The 16,123-nt window shown below is 39.7% G+C and overlaps 2 protein-coding genes across 2 annotated transcripts; both read right to left on the reverse strand.

Annotated features, from left to right (window-relative positions):
* Positions 1-4,428: 4,428 nt before the first annotated feature.
* Positions 4,429-5,917, reverse strand: LOC104438479 (probable 2-oxoglutarate-dependent dioxygenase AOP1). The gene is made up of 3 exons (XM_010051638.2): positions 5,406-5,917; positions 4,983-5,316; positions 4,429-4,774 (listed from the first exon to the last, which is right to left on the reverse strand). Exons 1-3 carry the CDS (start codon positions 5,789-5,791, stop codon positions 4,523-4,525), a joined length of 972 nt encoding a protein of 323 aa, XP_010049940.2. The 5' UTR covers positions 5,792-5,917; the 3' UTR covers positions 4,429-4,522.
* Positions 5,918-8,128: 2,211 nt separating this feature from the next.
* On the reverse strand, positions 8,129-15,652 carry LOC104438480 (transcriptional corepressor LEUNIG). Its single transcript, XM_010051640.3, has 13 exons — positions 15,076-15,652; positions 14,268-14,365; positions 13,997-14,106; positions 12,670-12,906; positions 12,401-12,544; positions 11,849-12,091; positions 11,421-11,520; positions 11,190-11,299; positions 10,887-11,036; positions 10,130-10,285; positions 9,919-10,035; positions 8,778-8,984; positions 8,129-8,587 (listed from the first exon to the last, which is right to left on the reverse strand). The coding sequence occupies exons 1-13, from the start codon at positions 15,105-15,107 to the stop codon at positions 8,444-8,446; spliced, it is 1,848 nt and encodes a 615-aa protein (XP_010049942.2). The 5' UTR covers positions 15,108-15,652; the 3' UTR covers positions 8,129-8,443.
* Positions 15,653-16,123: the final 471 nt, after the last annotated feature.

The raw sequence follows: 16,123 nt of genomic DNA on the forward strand, positions 1-16,123 counted from the left end.
GATAAAGAGGTATGATGGAAAAAAAATTCAAGACAGAAATGAAAATCAGTTCCAAAGGCAAAGAATGCTGATGAGTAATTCAATACAAATACTGCACAGCACCAAACAACTATCAAACACCATCAAGCTTTTTTTTTATCCCAAGGAGCACAGCATACCGTAAGTAAGGCAAAGAAACACAGCACACCAGATCATCATTTGCAAATGCATGAATGGGCATATTGGGCACCATTCATTGAGAAGAACGAGAAGCTTGTCAACAGAAGAAGGGGCATTGAGGAGGCCATTGCCAACCAATCTGAGCTGCCTTGCCAAAGTCCTCTCAAATGAAGAAGATGACGCCATTTTTTCTTTCTTGGGCTGTCTCTAGAATGGCACTGCATTAATCATCATTTACATAATCCAAGAGCCTTTTCTTCTCCTTATCAACCTGTCCAGAGGTAGAATCTAGACTACCAGTGGCTGGGGTTTCTCCACCAACATCTCGAGGCACCTTAGCCTTTGACATTAAATCTCTCATTAGTGCCTATAATTGCAAAGAACTGTCAAGTACACTTCAATTAAATACAAAGAATTCGAGATCTGACCACGACATCAAATGATCAATAGATAAACTGCTTACCAACCAAAAGTGCAGAGATTGGAAATGAAGAATAAATTTGAAATGTTGAAAGTAGCCAAGCATCTGCATTAACGTGACAATGATTAGCATACAGACACCCTAGTGATCACACTACTATAGAACTTATAATCATCATGACTGGGAAAATTATTTCACAAAGCCACAGGCACAGTTCTAGACTCTCAGAACTTGAGAACAAAGAGACACCTGCTTCTCAACTTAAACATACCATTTTAAAATTAATTGATTTTTTTTCTCCCTGATACCTTTTCTTTGTACGACTCATAAAGTTATACGGGTTTGGAGCTTCCACCAAACCATCTCCTGAATTTGAACGCCCAAAACGACGGTGCTATTAACACCGCCATCGAATTGGGGTAGCCTCAAACTGCCGGGCTGCTTGTCGAGGGGTTGAAGGTGGAACACATGGATGTGCTGTGTGGGAAAATTGTCAAAAAAGTTGTAGACCTGTTGTATAATGGCTTCGGCGGTTCTTCAATAGTCATTTTAGGGCGTGCATGTTTGTGTTTCTTTTTCTTGTTCATGAACAGATTTTCTATTTTTTTGTTCCCGGGAACAAAAAAAAGAACATAAACGCGTTTGTTTGCGTTTTTGTTCAAAATTTGTTTTTTTGTTCCGGGAACAAAATTAGAACAGAAATAAGAAACAAAAAAACTTATTTTTTGTTCCGAAACACTTTTGAAGAACAAATTTTTTTCTCTCCATTCTTTTCTTCTTCTTTTCTTCTTCCTTTTTTTGGTTGGTCGTCGGCCTCGGCCATGGTCATCGGCCCGGCCATCAAGGGCGGGCGACCTCGCCGGAGGATCGCTAGCCCGGCGAGGGCGAGCTCGCCCAGCCAAGGCAAGGTCGAGCCTCGCCGGTGCGGGACAAGGCTCGGCGAGCTCGGGCTCGCCCGGATCAGGGGGAGGCCGAGCCTCGCCGAGCTCACCTAGCCAAGGCGAGGCTCGGGCTCACCCAACCAAGGCGAGGCCATCGACCCTCATCGGCCGATCGCTGGCCATGGCCGAGGCCGGCGACCGGCCAAAAGAAGAAAAAAAGAAAAAAAAAAAGAAAGAAAAATAAAATAAAAATATTAAAAAATTAAAAGAAACAAAAAAGAATACAAATTTACCAAACATGTTTCTATTCATTTTTATTTCTGGAACAAGTTTACCAAACGCGTCTTTCTAGTAAAAATTGTTCTCCGGAAGCAGAAATAGTTTTTTCTATTTCTGTTCCTCTAACAATTTTTGAACAACAAAACACAAACAAACGCACCCTTAGTCAATTTTAGCAAACAGTCATTAAATGTGACAATCAACGCTGGCTGTGCTATTGGCATGTCTGGCCGATGCTGATGTAGATGATTTTTGTAATTTTTTTTTTTCGTTTTTTTTTTTCATTTCTTGTCTTTGCTTTCCTGTTTTCCTTTGGCCGGTGAGGGACACACTTGCCCACTAGGCAAGGGCGTCGAGACCCTCGCTCATGGGCAATCATTAGAGTCGGTCTTGACTATGATTGAGGATTGGTCACAAGCGAAAAGGAAAAGATTAAGCGAAAAAATATAAAAAAGAAAAGAAAAAAGAAAAGGAAAAGAAAATTAAAAAATAAAATAAAATAAAAGGACAACAAAAAAAAAATTAAAAGAATTGCAAAAACCGTCAACGTTAGTAACGCCGACTATGTTTTGTAGGATGGCGACATCTATATTAGTAATTTTTTATCAAAATTAAATGAAATGAGTATATTGACAAATCTCAAAAGTTTTTTTTTTTTTTTGGTAAAATCTCAAAAGTTTATAATTGAATTTGCTAAATCAAAAATTTTAATATTGAATTAGCTATTATATAATAAATTTAGAACTTTTTAAACAATTTTTGTTGATGTCTTCCCAAGATGCTTGAAGGCTCTCGATGCTAGAATTCAAGAGAAGTCGCAATATAAAATGGGAGCGATTGCACGTGTCGATGCATGGAATACTAATGAATACGGCGGGTTCGACATTGGAGAAGTTGGGTTTTTTTTTTTTTTTTGAGCAAATTTGGAGAAGTTGGATTGACCTTGTCCGCATGCTACGGGCTTTCCTCATACTCTATGCTTTCATAGTTGATGAAAATATCAGAGAGAGCGCTTCTACGAACGGTCCTATTCAAATCATTCTACCTTTTTCTTGTCTTTTTTCCCCCTCTTTTAAGCATGATTTTATTTATGTTTTATATTAAATTACGTCTCAAATTTAAGCTCACGAACGAAGCCGGATCGGAAATGAATTGTAGGAAAGCATGGAGTTAATTTTTCTGATTTTCATCGAGCAAGTTTCGGACTTCAATTCATGTGACTTGCGGATAAGGATCGAACTGGAGTTGGCGCAAGAAAGGAAGATTGTTTCCTATTGTGAGTCGGCGTGACAGTATGGGATTTCTTCAAGCGATGGATGGCTTTCCTTCACGTGTTGACTTTGTTGACTGCATAAAGTAAAAATTGGTTAACTTAATATATTAAATTAATTATCTTCCTTTGTGAGATTTAGAGATTATACACACACCAATGGTCAGAGAACACTTTTTTGAGTGCCGTGGTTGCTCTGTTTGTGAGCGATGTCCATAGGCGTTGGGTGTTTGGCAATGGGTCTTCCTGTGATTCAACGAAGCTTATTCATAAATTACATCCAATAAGTATCAGTGTTCAAGTAAATTAAAACTTGTGAGTTTAAGATTTGTATAATTCCTTTGTGAGATTTAGAGATTATTTAGCGAGGAATTATAAAGCTAAACACTGTGTAAGTTATTAAATGTAATTGAGTTTAGGAAATATTGAGAGTGTTTGAATGACTCGAATGTTATTGTAATTTCCATTGTATCAGTTAAACTATAGTGGAATTCGTTACTATTCTCCTTGGGGACATAGAACGCTATGATCGAACAACTTGTAAGATTTATTTTCTTATTTGATTTATTTTATTATTCGATCACTTGCTTTCACAACATTTCAAAATGCATTGATATGGGTCTTTTATTATTTTTAGTGGTGCACACTGTTGCGCACGTTTCTTCCTAGAATTACTAGTATAAAACCATAAGAAAACATGCAAGGAGTGGGATCGAGAACATGTTAAACTCCAGAATATCTTATCTCACGGAAATGTTCAATGCATTTAATTGTTCCTCCTATTTTCTAATTTTTTATCGCGTTAATTTAATATTTGCTCCCTCAATGATATGCATATCGGAATCTAAACTCTATGCCATGATTTTTTTCTTTTTGAACTAATTGAAGTGACTTGCCAACTTGTTAGCACGCGTAACATTAATCTTTCTTTTTTAAAACGAAAAGCATATACAAGTATTTTCGTTTTTTTTTTTTTTTTTTGGGTATTTGTACACAAATCTTTGTCATTCATGGTTAAACCAAGTGTCTTACTATGTGAACTAACTTCATATTCGCCAATCCATCGTTTCTTTAATAAAATTTCTATTTCAATAATATGATCATATAACAGAATATACGAAAACTATCTATAAATTTTAAGGTGTGATATTTTTCAATCAAACAACAACCAGAAGTAACGTTAAATCCATACTTTAATAAATGGTAGGTTGAATGGAATAACTAATTGTTTTTCGCTGTTGTGGTCCAGTTTGTAAAATATAGTTTATTTTAGTTGAATTTAAGGAATGGACGGTGTGACTCAACTACATATCCCTGTCCTACAATCTTTCCTTTTCATTATATTTAGATGATATTATGACCCAGACATCTTTCGATACATCGTCGAAAGATACGTAATAGAAACTACGAGTCCTCAAGTTCCAAATTACCAAATGAAGTTCTCCATCTTGAACCCCCGTACATACAAAGAAACCAGGAAAAGAAATCAAACCAAACGCTAGTTTCCTTTTGTCACACAAGATATCGAGCTCTAAGAGTCGACTCAGATTCCCACCCTTCTTCGGTCTCGAGCACGCGCGTTAATCGTACGAGATCGATTTCTTCAAAGGGCTTGAAAAGCAAAGGGTGTTGTTCATCGACCAGCTCGCCAGGGCACCGAATCACGCCTTTCATCGCCGAGAATAGAATGACGGAGTACCTTGCTCGAGTCCCGCTCATCACCACCCTGTGCACCGGACTGTACAATCTCCCATTGGACCATCCCTGTACGTAGAGATGGGCGCTGAGTTATAACTTTCGAACCAGATGCATTTGCTGTCGATGACCAAGCAAGAAAATGATCGATCTAATGAACCGTGCGGAAACAACTTTCTTTTGATGTAAGCAGATCGAACAGAAACGACTTCAATAATTAACATCGAATGCATGAACTAAAGAAGAGGGAGAGAGAGATGAAGTGTTGAATACTCACATGGATTGCATCTCCCACCATGACTATGAAGGAGGAAGCTGAAGGAGTTGCCCTAATCCACTGGCCATCCTTGGCCTTGATCTCTAGTCCATTTACCGACCCATCCTGACGAAGAATCGTCACAAAGCCTGTGTCGTTATGACTGATTCCGCTAACTTCTCGAGTCCCTCCATTCTTGGGAGCTTCATATTTCGTCATCCGGAGGAGATGACTTGTATTTTCGATGAGATCCTCGCGATATTTTTCTACTGGCAATTGCAAACCCTCCAGGATCATTCTCATCACCATCTTCCCTAGTTCTGCTGCTTTTGATGAATAGGACTGCACAATCTCACTGCGTAAATCAAACCGCAAGCGAATTAGTAATTGCGTCGGAAAAGGAAGCAAGGAGAGTTGGAAGATCATGGGGTGGTCGAAAAGTACCGGAATTTCGCATTCCCGTCAGGCCACATGAGGCCTGTGAAGTTCTGAATAGCCGGAGAGTCGAGGGCTCCTCCGATCCCCATCGCCTGATATCCTGGGGCGAAAGGGAGGCTGGCGACGTAGCCCTGGTACGGTCTCTTGGGGTCGGTGAAACCTCTCTTGGTCTCTTCCGGCAGATCGAACAACTCTTTCACGGCTCGGAAGAGACTCGTGTGAAGCTCACCGTCGACGAGCTGATCACACACCGCCTCGAAACATCCGTACCCTTCGAGCGCGGTCACGACATCGCCACGAACCAAGTCCCAGGACGGGCTTCCCGGGTTGAAGTCGGATATGGAGAAATCTATTTTCGGAAGCTGATGCGTAGTAGGATTATCAGAACTCATTTTGATACACAGCGGTTCCGTCTGCTACGAATTTCGGTGCTCGGAGTTCTCACCGTTCTTTAGGAGTGGGCGATGCTTCCGTGAACATGCGAGCAACATATATACGCAAAGCGCAAATCGCAGTGCTCTTTGTTTACATAAAACGGATGTATTAGCCATGTTTCGCTATTGCATGCATAAATGGAGCCAATCGCGGTACGGCACGGCACGGCATGGCTTATGCTTGTGGAATTTTTTACATCGGCTTGGTCTATGTAAGAGTAAAATCATCATAATCATTGATGACGTGGGTCTCACTGTAAGGCTCCCATATTCAATGATAACGATGGTCTTCATTTGTATAAATGTTATTCTGAAGAAGATTCGCTCGTTAAAGACAAAAGAGGAGTCAATGCACATGGGACGTGGGCTAGCATGAAAAGAATGCTTGAAGAAACCATGCGAGGGCTGATTAATTTGTATAACAACAATCATAAAAATATTTGTATTTGATGTGATAGAACAACGACGAGAAAAATTATCTCTAGCACGCATTTCGGATAAAAAATACACTGTGAGCAGTCGTCGGAAATCGCAATGAGCCGATTAGATTTTGAAGAAGACGGTTCCGTTTAGATTCTGCTTTCTCGTCTGAATTTCGTGCGAATTAGATTAACTTTCCTACCTTCAATTGTAAAAGCTTTTCAGCCGTGTCTTCTAAGCTTTGTAATTGCTTTCGCACTCCGTTAATTTCCTTTGCAGAAGTTTGTGCTCAAATTTAGTCATCGATAAAGCACGGGCACGCATGAACCAATGCAAGTTCTTTGCAATTTCCATTGTTTCGTATCCAATTATTTACCCTGTCCATTATCTGCATATTAAATTCGAATCCTACAAAGTCCTTGAGATTTCAGCGCATATTAGAATAATATAATCCATTCACTTCTGGGCTGAAGTTAAAATAGTACTTTAATTGATCGTGGATCGACATCAAATTGGCTTCAATTATAGAAGCCTTTGAGTTTCTAACGACTACAACTTTAAAAAAAAGCAAAACAAAACACGCGTAACATGATGCAAATTAAGTAACCTTTGAAAGCGAAGACTATCACATATATTAATGTGTCTTATTAATCAGTGAAGCATGGTGCTCAATAACCAACCTTTGAAAGCAAAGACTTTTTGTTTGGTCATTTAAAAATGTTCTCAGCTATCATGGAGCTAATCGCATCATATGAACTTTATTTTTAGTGGAAAAGAATTAGTTTGGGTATCATTGCAGTTTGTATCTTTGGTGAATTGGTCACCCAGGTACATCCTCGCAAAGGATACCATCAAGTGGTCCGACATTTCATGTAAGCGTATTATAATCACTTTCGTATCTGTACCAACTCATCTTACCATAAATTATGGTAATTTCAATATCGTATGTTAAATAGTTGACTTACAATCAGAAAATGTCACATTCGTGTCCAATATACCATCAAACATACCGGGACGGGTTGGATTCGGATTGTTTGAATTTTTCAGCACGTCATATCCGTGCCATCCAACACCGCCAGCTTAAGTTAAGAAACCTGGTCTGCTAATTGGGTTATAATCTGGAGGAGTTAAGACTGACTATGCGAACATTTACGAATAGAAATTTTACCATCACGTATCAAACTCCCAAGCTTCATCTTTCATCATATTGCCAACCTTGATATGAGGGAAAGAAATAAAATACCAAATATAATTCACACGTTCACCCTGTGCAATTCATTGCAAAACATGCAAGATATCATCGAAAAATATTAGCTAGACTCGTACTATGAAGTTCAACGTACAAAAATGGCGCTGATTTCCTCTGTTTGAAACAGTTTAATTGTGATTTTATTAGTATGATGACATGCATGCATGTAATGCTATAAATGCTGTCAAGCAGCATGTCAATCTTTAGGCCTTTGTCACACCGAAATGTTCCACTTGCTCTGTTCGTCTGCGTAATTTTTTCTAGGTTAGTTACATGATATTTCAGAGCATTTCAAGACCTAGACTCTAGTCAATGCATTGTTTCTTTAACTCATTGACTTCACTTGGCATACTTAATATTTGCAAAAGGTACAGTAGTAACAAAGCGCACACAGGTAAATTTTTCGTATATGTAGCAGCCCATTTCTGAGATAGTACTAATTCATATATGGTTATACGAATACACGGAGCTCCTGTCCTTCATAAAAAATAAAATAATAATAATCATCTACTTGAAAACGCTTGGGAGAGTCTGTATTCATCCAATCTCACTCACATTCAACTTCGCGCTCCATAACTCATCGACCCCGAGGAGATAAAAGTCATTTCACAAGTAACGAAACATGATGCATGGGAATGTGTTGTGTATATATCATATCATAGTGTTTCCAAGATTAACCAAGAAACGAGAAGAAAGGTTTCTCACTGAAGTTGATGTATATCACAAAACCTACTCTTTGCATACTGCACTTTACTATATGCAAGCTTTTAGATTTTTGCAACAGGGGCAAACTATGCTATATGCAAGCCCTTCAAGAGAAAAGGGTAAAGCCAAAACCCATTAAAAAGAGCTTTTCCCACAGTGGCATAGTATAATTGAAAAAACTGGTATATATATGTGTATAACCAACCCAAAAAAGAAGGAAACAAGGAATGATCACCTCACTTCCAAATTTTGATGCACTTATCGCGACTAGCGGAAGCAATAAGACCATTGACACTTGATGCAGCTAGGCAAGATATCGGCTTGTTATGCGCATGGAGCATCACTTTCTTGTTCTCAGCAATATCCCAGAGCTCCAGATTCTGATAACAATGACTCCACATCAGAAAAACAATCATCACCCGGACAAAGAAGCTGAATTGTAGGAAGTATTTTGCAGGGCCTACCAAGTACACATGCACACTGTGCGTTGCTTGTATTGGAGAGTCCACATGTTACACGGCCGTTACAACTAGCTAATGAAGTGGAAAAGAACAAAGAGCAATGACTTGCCTCAGAACAGCCGATGATTGCTGCAGACGGGTGAAAGGGATGAAAGACGCATGCATGGGACTTGTTCCCAGCAGAGATCAACTCATTAACACATTCTGCATTGCCACTTGAGCCAATTTTCCATACTTTAACCAAATCATCACTCACAGATGCCAAATGCTCGCCGGTAGAATCCCAGCAGATGGTATTGACAGTGCCTTCATGACCCTGCAGTAACATCATCATGTTGGCTATCAATTACTTGAACTTCTAACTGGTAAAAGTTCTCAGCAAGTATCGTCCAGCATGGCCCAAACCAAAAACAAAAACTGTTGCAGAGCATAAACCAAATGACCACACTCATTACATTCTCCTATTGCGTCCATTCGTACAAGAATATTAATCAAAGGGTCACCTCGGTGAATCCTGACATAAAATTTCATTGAGTTTTTTGGACATCATTGAGTTTTTGGTTAAGGGATGATTGGTCCAACAAGTCATGTCCATTCTTGGATGAAGAATCCAAAAATTGCACCCACATATACACAGTTTATCACTTCAACTTCTACTCATTGCCCCAAAATGAGTCCATATGCCTCACTGGAGTATCTCAAGGGTTGATGGGGTACATTGAATCTTTCTGGAAGATGTTAATAGTCATGAAGTTCAAACCATGGATACATAATCATATGACAGCTTGTTCATGGAAAATGAAGACACTCACTGACATCTATTTATAATGCGGTACATTTGAAGGTCCAAGAGCAGTCAACTGAAGAAATTTCTCACAAGTTGTGAATACGGAAATAACCTAAACTTGCTCTTTTAGTTAAGCATAAGCTACCTGCGGTCAAGGGAAAGGATACAGAAAAATAGTAAGTTTGATTAAACAAGGTTATAAAATGATTTACACCAATTCGCCACGGAAAAGAAATTGCATGGACAATACTGTCCTATTAGCTGCCAGCAGTAAAATTTCCTCCTGTAAAACCCACATGGACAATATGTCCATAGAAAAATAATAAGCAAAGAATACCATCTTTATCAAATACAAAAACCTCACACATCAACATCCAACATGTATTAGCACAGTTTCCCCATCATCTTAATTAGTGCCGAGATATTAACTCCAATTATGAAGACTGAGCAAATTGGAAATGACCTGCAATTTCATCCTACAAACTTGAGTCTCCACATCAAGTATTGAAACAACATTCTTTGCAGCAGCTGCAAGAAACCTTCCAGCCCGAGGTTGAAATCTCATAAGGCTTGAACCGCCCTACATAATGGGGAGATTTTTATACAATTTCAGCCTGAGAATGCATAAGCTTTGTCATACAATTTTGTCAGAAACAAAAGCACCGATACTTAACCTTGATAATCCCCACACAGCGGCCACTCTTGATGCTCCAATACCGGATCTCAATGTTGTTATCACAGGAGCAGATGAGATCATCTTTCCATGGATGGAAGTCCAGGGACATAGCGGCAAAAGAATGTCCAGTAAAAGTTCGAAGGGAATAGTCAGGCTGCAAATTGACATTTTAAACATCATCAACATGTGTAAAATGGAATTATGTGCACACTCGTCTCAATTGCTTCAATACAAAGAGGAAAATGCAACCCACAAGCAGAGCATGAAATCCACTGACCAGAAGTGCTTCAGAAAAGTATGTTACTTTTGTACAGGGGGATTATCTGAAGTGATGAAAAGATTAAAAAACTCCATGCATTTCTACAGTCTTGTCATCAACAGTGAAGTCACAGACAATAACACAGAATATCCTGTTGAAGAAGGAATCATAGATTCATCATCAACAGAACATGCTCTCAAAAAGGATTGGAGGAGGATTTATTCTTTGAATGCTAGAACCTTTTTGATGAATTCCAGCTAACATACACTATTGGTGACCTTCAAGAAATCAAAATCAACAGCAGTGATGATAATATAGCTCACTACCATCAGAGGAGAATGAACAGATTCCTCACGGCTCCCCAGGTATAAGCATCAAATATCAAAAGCCATCTGTAGTTTGGTAGGGAATGGTTCATTAACATGCTAAAAAAGTCGGGACTGCCTTCATGAAACTAATATCAGCAGGAGAAAAAAAAATCAAAATGCGGACTGACATTATCAGCATCCCAAACTTTGACAGTTTTATCAGCTGACGAAGTAGCGAACCGAGGCATTCTTGGACTGAAGCGGGCATCTGTAATTGAATGGGAATGCTCCTCAAGCTTTGACTTCAATCTAAGCGACCTGGTACACCAGAATGTTGCCTGAAGATCATAACAAGTCATATATCCTTTGTTTGGTAAGTTCCAATTAAAAGATCCCTTAATCAACATTCAACTGTATTTTGACAGTGCAATTGAGAGAACTATCTCAATAGACACGTTCATTTCAGAGGAAACCCTTGAATATTTTCATACCGTCTTATCATGTCCACCAGTTGCAAGCAGTTTCCCATCGTATGAGAAGTGACAAAATTCAACATCATTTGGACTAGTAGGAAGACTCTGGAATTCAGTAAGAGTGAACCCTAAACCAACAAAGTAGAACATTAATCCTCAGGCGGCTCATCATTTTACAAGAGATTTAGTACAAGCAATTGAATGGTCAGGAGGAAAAACAGTGCCAAGGGAATCAGTAATTTGTCATACCTTTGCTAATAACCATTTCCCTAGTGGCTACATCTTCATAGCATGAGATAGACTCGTTTTTGTCTGCCAAAGATGCATCCAAAACCACATTCATTTGAGCCTACACAATATCATCACATCATTCTTTTCCATACAAGTGCAATTTACAATAACTTGCATGAAACAACTGCTTTTCTCAAAAGAATAATATTGTCTACCATGTTCGCCATCACATGGAATAAAATTATCCACACTCCTTTTCTTCTTCACTGACAAGTCAAATATTTTTATTCTATGATGTAAGCTTGTTTGATAAGATTTGGACAACGAGACATCATTTATGTACAGCTATATAGAAGCACAATATCAAAATGAAACCAATCATGTGAAGTCCATTTTGATACATAAAATCCAAATGCAAAGTACAAATAATACTGTATGGTGCTTACCAATCTGTTGGTTGCTGAAAATACTGGACCTGTAGCATCAGAGCCAGGTATGGGCAAAGGCAAAGAGGAATGACCAATTTGTGGCAAAGAAGGTACAGAGATATTGTCATCCAGCATCATGGTAGGAGGTGTTGAGGATATAAGAGGAAAAAGTCCAAAAGCATCCGCACTCCTCAAATGTTTTGCAGGGAATGGAGCTAAATCTGACCGCTTTCTCTTTTGCGAAGCTTCTTTTTGTAAAGCCTTAATTTAAACATTGAACAAAAAAAAAATTGATGAGATAAATTGCAATATATGTCAATTTAGATTTACAATTAATTTCATGATGATAATCTTCAAGTTTAATGATGGCTATCATCCAAATGTGTGCACGATGAAGCTAAAGCTTTAGTTAAAAATTAATGTCGGAACATATGCACAAAACGGTATTCCAGAGTCAATACACGTTTTGGAGAAATGTACCTATGATATATCTGTTTTTGATAAGAAAATAATTGCAATCTCAGAAGTTTGAAGGACAAGGAACTGTTGCCACATCACTCACTGGCTGACCTGGTAATTTTCCTTGAAAGTCATTGGCCAGCTGCCATCAGCATTTGGACCTCCTGAAGAGATAACTCTATTTGGGCACAGGATAGGAATACTAGAATTTCGATATTGATGGTTCAAAAGTGAGCTCTGTGGATACTCCTGTTGCTGTTTTAACAGAGAATATAAATAACTGTCAGCAAGTGTCTTAGGTAAATAATAAACCTCATAAAAAGGCACAAATCGAACATTTCTTAGATGGCCTAATTGCTAGTACAGAAAGATAATAGCACCTGCAATGGGACATCCACATTACCACAGGGAAGTACAGGATAACCAATCCGTGCTGTAGGCTGAACATTAGCAAGTACATCACCCGTATTATTCATCTGATCTATTCCAAAACCTAGACTCTGCTTTTGGAGAAGCGTCCTTAATATTCTGCTTTCTAAATCATAGACAGATGTCGTCGGTTGTGCTTGGGGCATCAATTGCTGCTGCAACTGTAGTTGACTGGAAGGATGATATGACTGCATCCAAGATTTCAGCCAATGGTTAAAGCCAAATTGATTCTGATTCTGTCCCTAAACAGTAGTTAAAGATGAACCAGATGGGACATGTCATCCATAGTATTAGTTATACCACATTTAAGCTACTAAGCATATCAGGCGAACAGTCTACCAAATTCGCCTAGCAAGGAAAAGATCATCTTGGATAACCTCTGCAGCAAGGGTTCTAGAACACCCTCTAGCAAGGACTTGTGGGCAGTTACCACTCTAACCCCAGGAATTAGCCTTTTGAAGTTTCATCCACTCATCTTCCCAACGCATGCAAAAGTAGGATGTCATACAACTCACACAAGATTATCTTCTATGTTATGTATCATGTCACTCTAGTATATATGTTGCAATTACCCTGCTTCAGACAGGGAATGCGGGGAAAAGAAAAATGGTCTGTGAACCACAGGGTGATCAGTCAAGTCAATCCAGCAAACTCAATATGACTGAGGATCTTGGGAAGGCCAAAGAGATGTACAAAGGATTTGTGAGACCTGTCCTTGTCTTTGCAGGCTTCTATTGGCACCATAGGAGTTTCAGGTCAGATGGCTGCTGAGGAATTCAGTCTAGGCAATGCATCTACTAACCACAAGTCCACCACACTTCATTAATGGCGGTGTCGTGTTCGCATGAAGTAATGATAATTTAAAAATAGTCAAAGTTCTTCGAAGAGGTTTTTTTTGCATTTTTCTAAATTTTCAACGAGAAGCATATGGGTTACAAGCTAATAAACAAACCATTCCAGTGGAGGGGAGTAAAACAAGAGTATTATGTACCCAATAGCATGGTAAAATGTTAACAGTTCCAGATGCGGGTACATACATTTTGGAGAAGGAACTATAACAACTATCAAGGATGCATGCAAACCCAATCTCATGTTTTTATACAAGCAAAATCCAGAATTGATCTACTTTGCAATTAAATGCTTTGCAGTTAAACGGGAGACAATGCATATGGGATGGATCAATTTCTGTGTATTCTACATTACACAAATCCTAGAATAACACGAACAGAGACCCAAAATTGGGAACTCATTATGCTATACGAGGAATGGAGTTTGCACCTCGGCATAGGATGTAGCAGTGTTGGAGCGTTTCTCGTGAACCCTCGCCATATATATATCCCAGAAGACAGACCACCACTCAAACAGAAAACCACCGGGTGCATCTATAGCTGGAACAGATAATTTATGAGCATCAAAAGTTAACTGTGTAATTAATGATAGGATTTAGCATATTCAAGCTAAGAATAGTTTCCAACCATAACTCTTTCCTAATAGGTGATCTTGTTGTGAATGATTTTTAAGGCGCCCGCAACAAGTACATTGAACTCACCGATAGGGTGTGTCGAGATCTTCCTTTCAGCTAGAAATTTCTGCGCGGTAGCATGTAAGTTTCTTTTAACAAAGTAATCGTAGACATAGACGTCTAACCTGCCACAGAAACAGGAAGAGCTCCATGACTTCTACAATGGAAAACAGAGGCAGTCTGAATGACAACAACTCAATAACAAACGACAGCAACAGTAGATCTCCAAGAACATGCAGAGAGTAAAACAAATTAAATTTCCACCAATTAAAGCAATAGCATTTTTCTCGTTCTTCTTATTCAGCGTGACTTGTTCAAGAAGGAAATCACCGAAAAGGGGGCAAAAAGAAAGAAACAGCCCTCGGTCCTTTTAGTGATCTTGATAAGGCAAGAGAATCTCTATTGTCTCTCTCTCTACGCAAGCCAAACAATGAATGAAATCACCCTTTTCAACGCCCAAATGACGGTAGTCAGCAAGTGCAGTAGAAATGGCATGTTTCAAAATGGTTCAAAAACTTCAAAAGATACGAGACAAAAACCGAAGAACAAAGGACAAACTCGAGACCCAAAAATCTGCCAAAACGAACGGAACCCTCTCACCACGCCATTAACACGACGATCACCAAGAACAAGAAATCAGAAAACGAGGACATGAAAAACGACCGGCGCTACGACAACCTCCGCAAGCGAGCGGCCGCGAAGCGAAGCTGCTCTGGAGACGAGTGGACGGCACGGCATGCAAGCAAAGCGACGGCGCAGAACCCAGAAACCGAAGCCCGAGCAAGAAAGGAAGGCAGAAAACAAACGGAGCCGAACAAACGCGTGGAGCACTCACATTTTCTCAGCGTCCCACTTGGATTGAGACATGACTCCCGCCGTATCACGCCAAACTCCTCACACCCACCAAAACCCTTCAAGAGAAGCACTCAAAAAGAGAGAGAAACAAAAACCCCACGAAACGAGAGCGCCCCCCGCGAACGTTTCTCCTCTCAGAACGCGTCCCCGAGCATCACGGAGCGAGTAACGAACGCACCAGCGACCCCCCGCCTCGTTTTTCTTCGCGGTCGAAGGGCGCGCACCGTCTTTCGTCGTCGTCGCGAAGACTATCCAAAGCCGCGGTTCAGTCAGCTGGAAAAGAGACACACACGAGAAAGCGAGCGAACGTCATGGGGATCCGAGCGAATAGAGGGGGAGAGACGCCATCATTGTCGGGCTGCGCGAAAAGGCATTCATCATGCAGAGGATAATGATGGGGAGATAGAGAGAGAAGGGCGCGCTGCAGGAGGGAGGAGGACGGCCATGTGGAGCATCGTTCGCAGGTCACGCGGGTGGGTCGGGGTAGTGTGGAGTGTAGTTTTCTGGGATTTTGACAGAGACCACCGGCATGTTGACCCCAGCATGGGAAGCCTGGACTTTTGCGGAAAATGGAAATGCAAATTCGATTTCTCTCTCTCCCTCTCTCTCTGCGGGACAGATTGGAAAGTTGGCCTGTTGCCTAACCTACCACTGCCGGGTGGTCATAAAGTATGTGGCGACGAAAGAGAAAAAAAAAAAAAAAATTAATTTTTTATGTTTTGAATTTTTCTTTTGAATTTTCGGTATATAGGTAGGGAGATTATTTGGAATGTTGCCAAATATACATACATGAATATTTTTTTCTTTTTTTAATGACTATGGTGGTAATCGGCCCATTGTTACTTGCCACGGTCCACTTAGGAGTGTCAACAATTCGGTTTGGTTCGAATTTTTGAAAAATTGAACCGAACCGTTAAGAAAAACTTCTGAAGAGAACTGAATGCAAATCGAGCCGAAATTTTGGTTCGGTTCAGTTAGACTTTTTCGGTTTTTTGTTTTCAACTTTTAGTTTTTGGTTTTTGCATTTG

The sequence above is a fragment of the Eucalyptus grandis genome, chromosome 3 (assembly GCF_016545825.1).
Source record: "Eucalyptus grandis isolate ANBG69807.140 chromosome 3, ASM1654582v1, whole genome shotgun sequence".
Lineage (NCBI taxonomy): Eukaryota > Viridiplantae > Streptophyta > Magnoliopsida > Myrtales > Myrtaceae > Eucalyptus > Eucalyptus grandis.

Coding starts and splice junctions, on each gene's coding strand:
- LOC104438479 (XM_010051638.2), bottom strand. CDS start 5,791: ATGAGTTCTGATAATCCTACTACGCATCAGCTTCCGAAAATAGATTTC. Junction 5,317..5,405: donor GACGGGAATGCGAAATTCCG/GTACTTTTCGAC, acceptor TGATTTACGCAG/TGAGATTGTGCAGTCCTATT. Junction 4,775..4,982: donor TGGTGGGAGATGCAATCCAT/GTGAGTATTCAA, acceptor CTCTACGTACAG/GGATGGTCCAATGGGAGATT.
- LOC104438480 (XM_010051640.3), bottom strand. CDS start 15,107: ATGTCTCAATCCAAGTGGGACGCTGAGAAAAT. Junction 11,037..11,189: donor CTGGTGGACATGATAAGACG/GTATGAAAATAT, acceptor TATGATCTTCAG/GCAACATTCTGGTGTACCAG. Junction 8,985..9,918: donor TTTGTAGGATGAAATTGCAG/GTCATTTCCAAT, acceptor ATGTTACTGCAG/GGTCATGAAGGCACTGTCAA.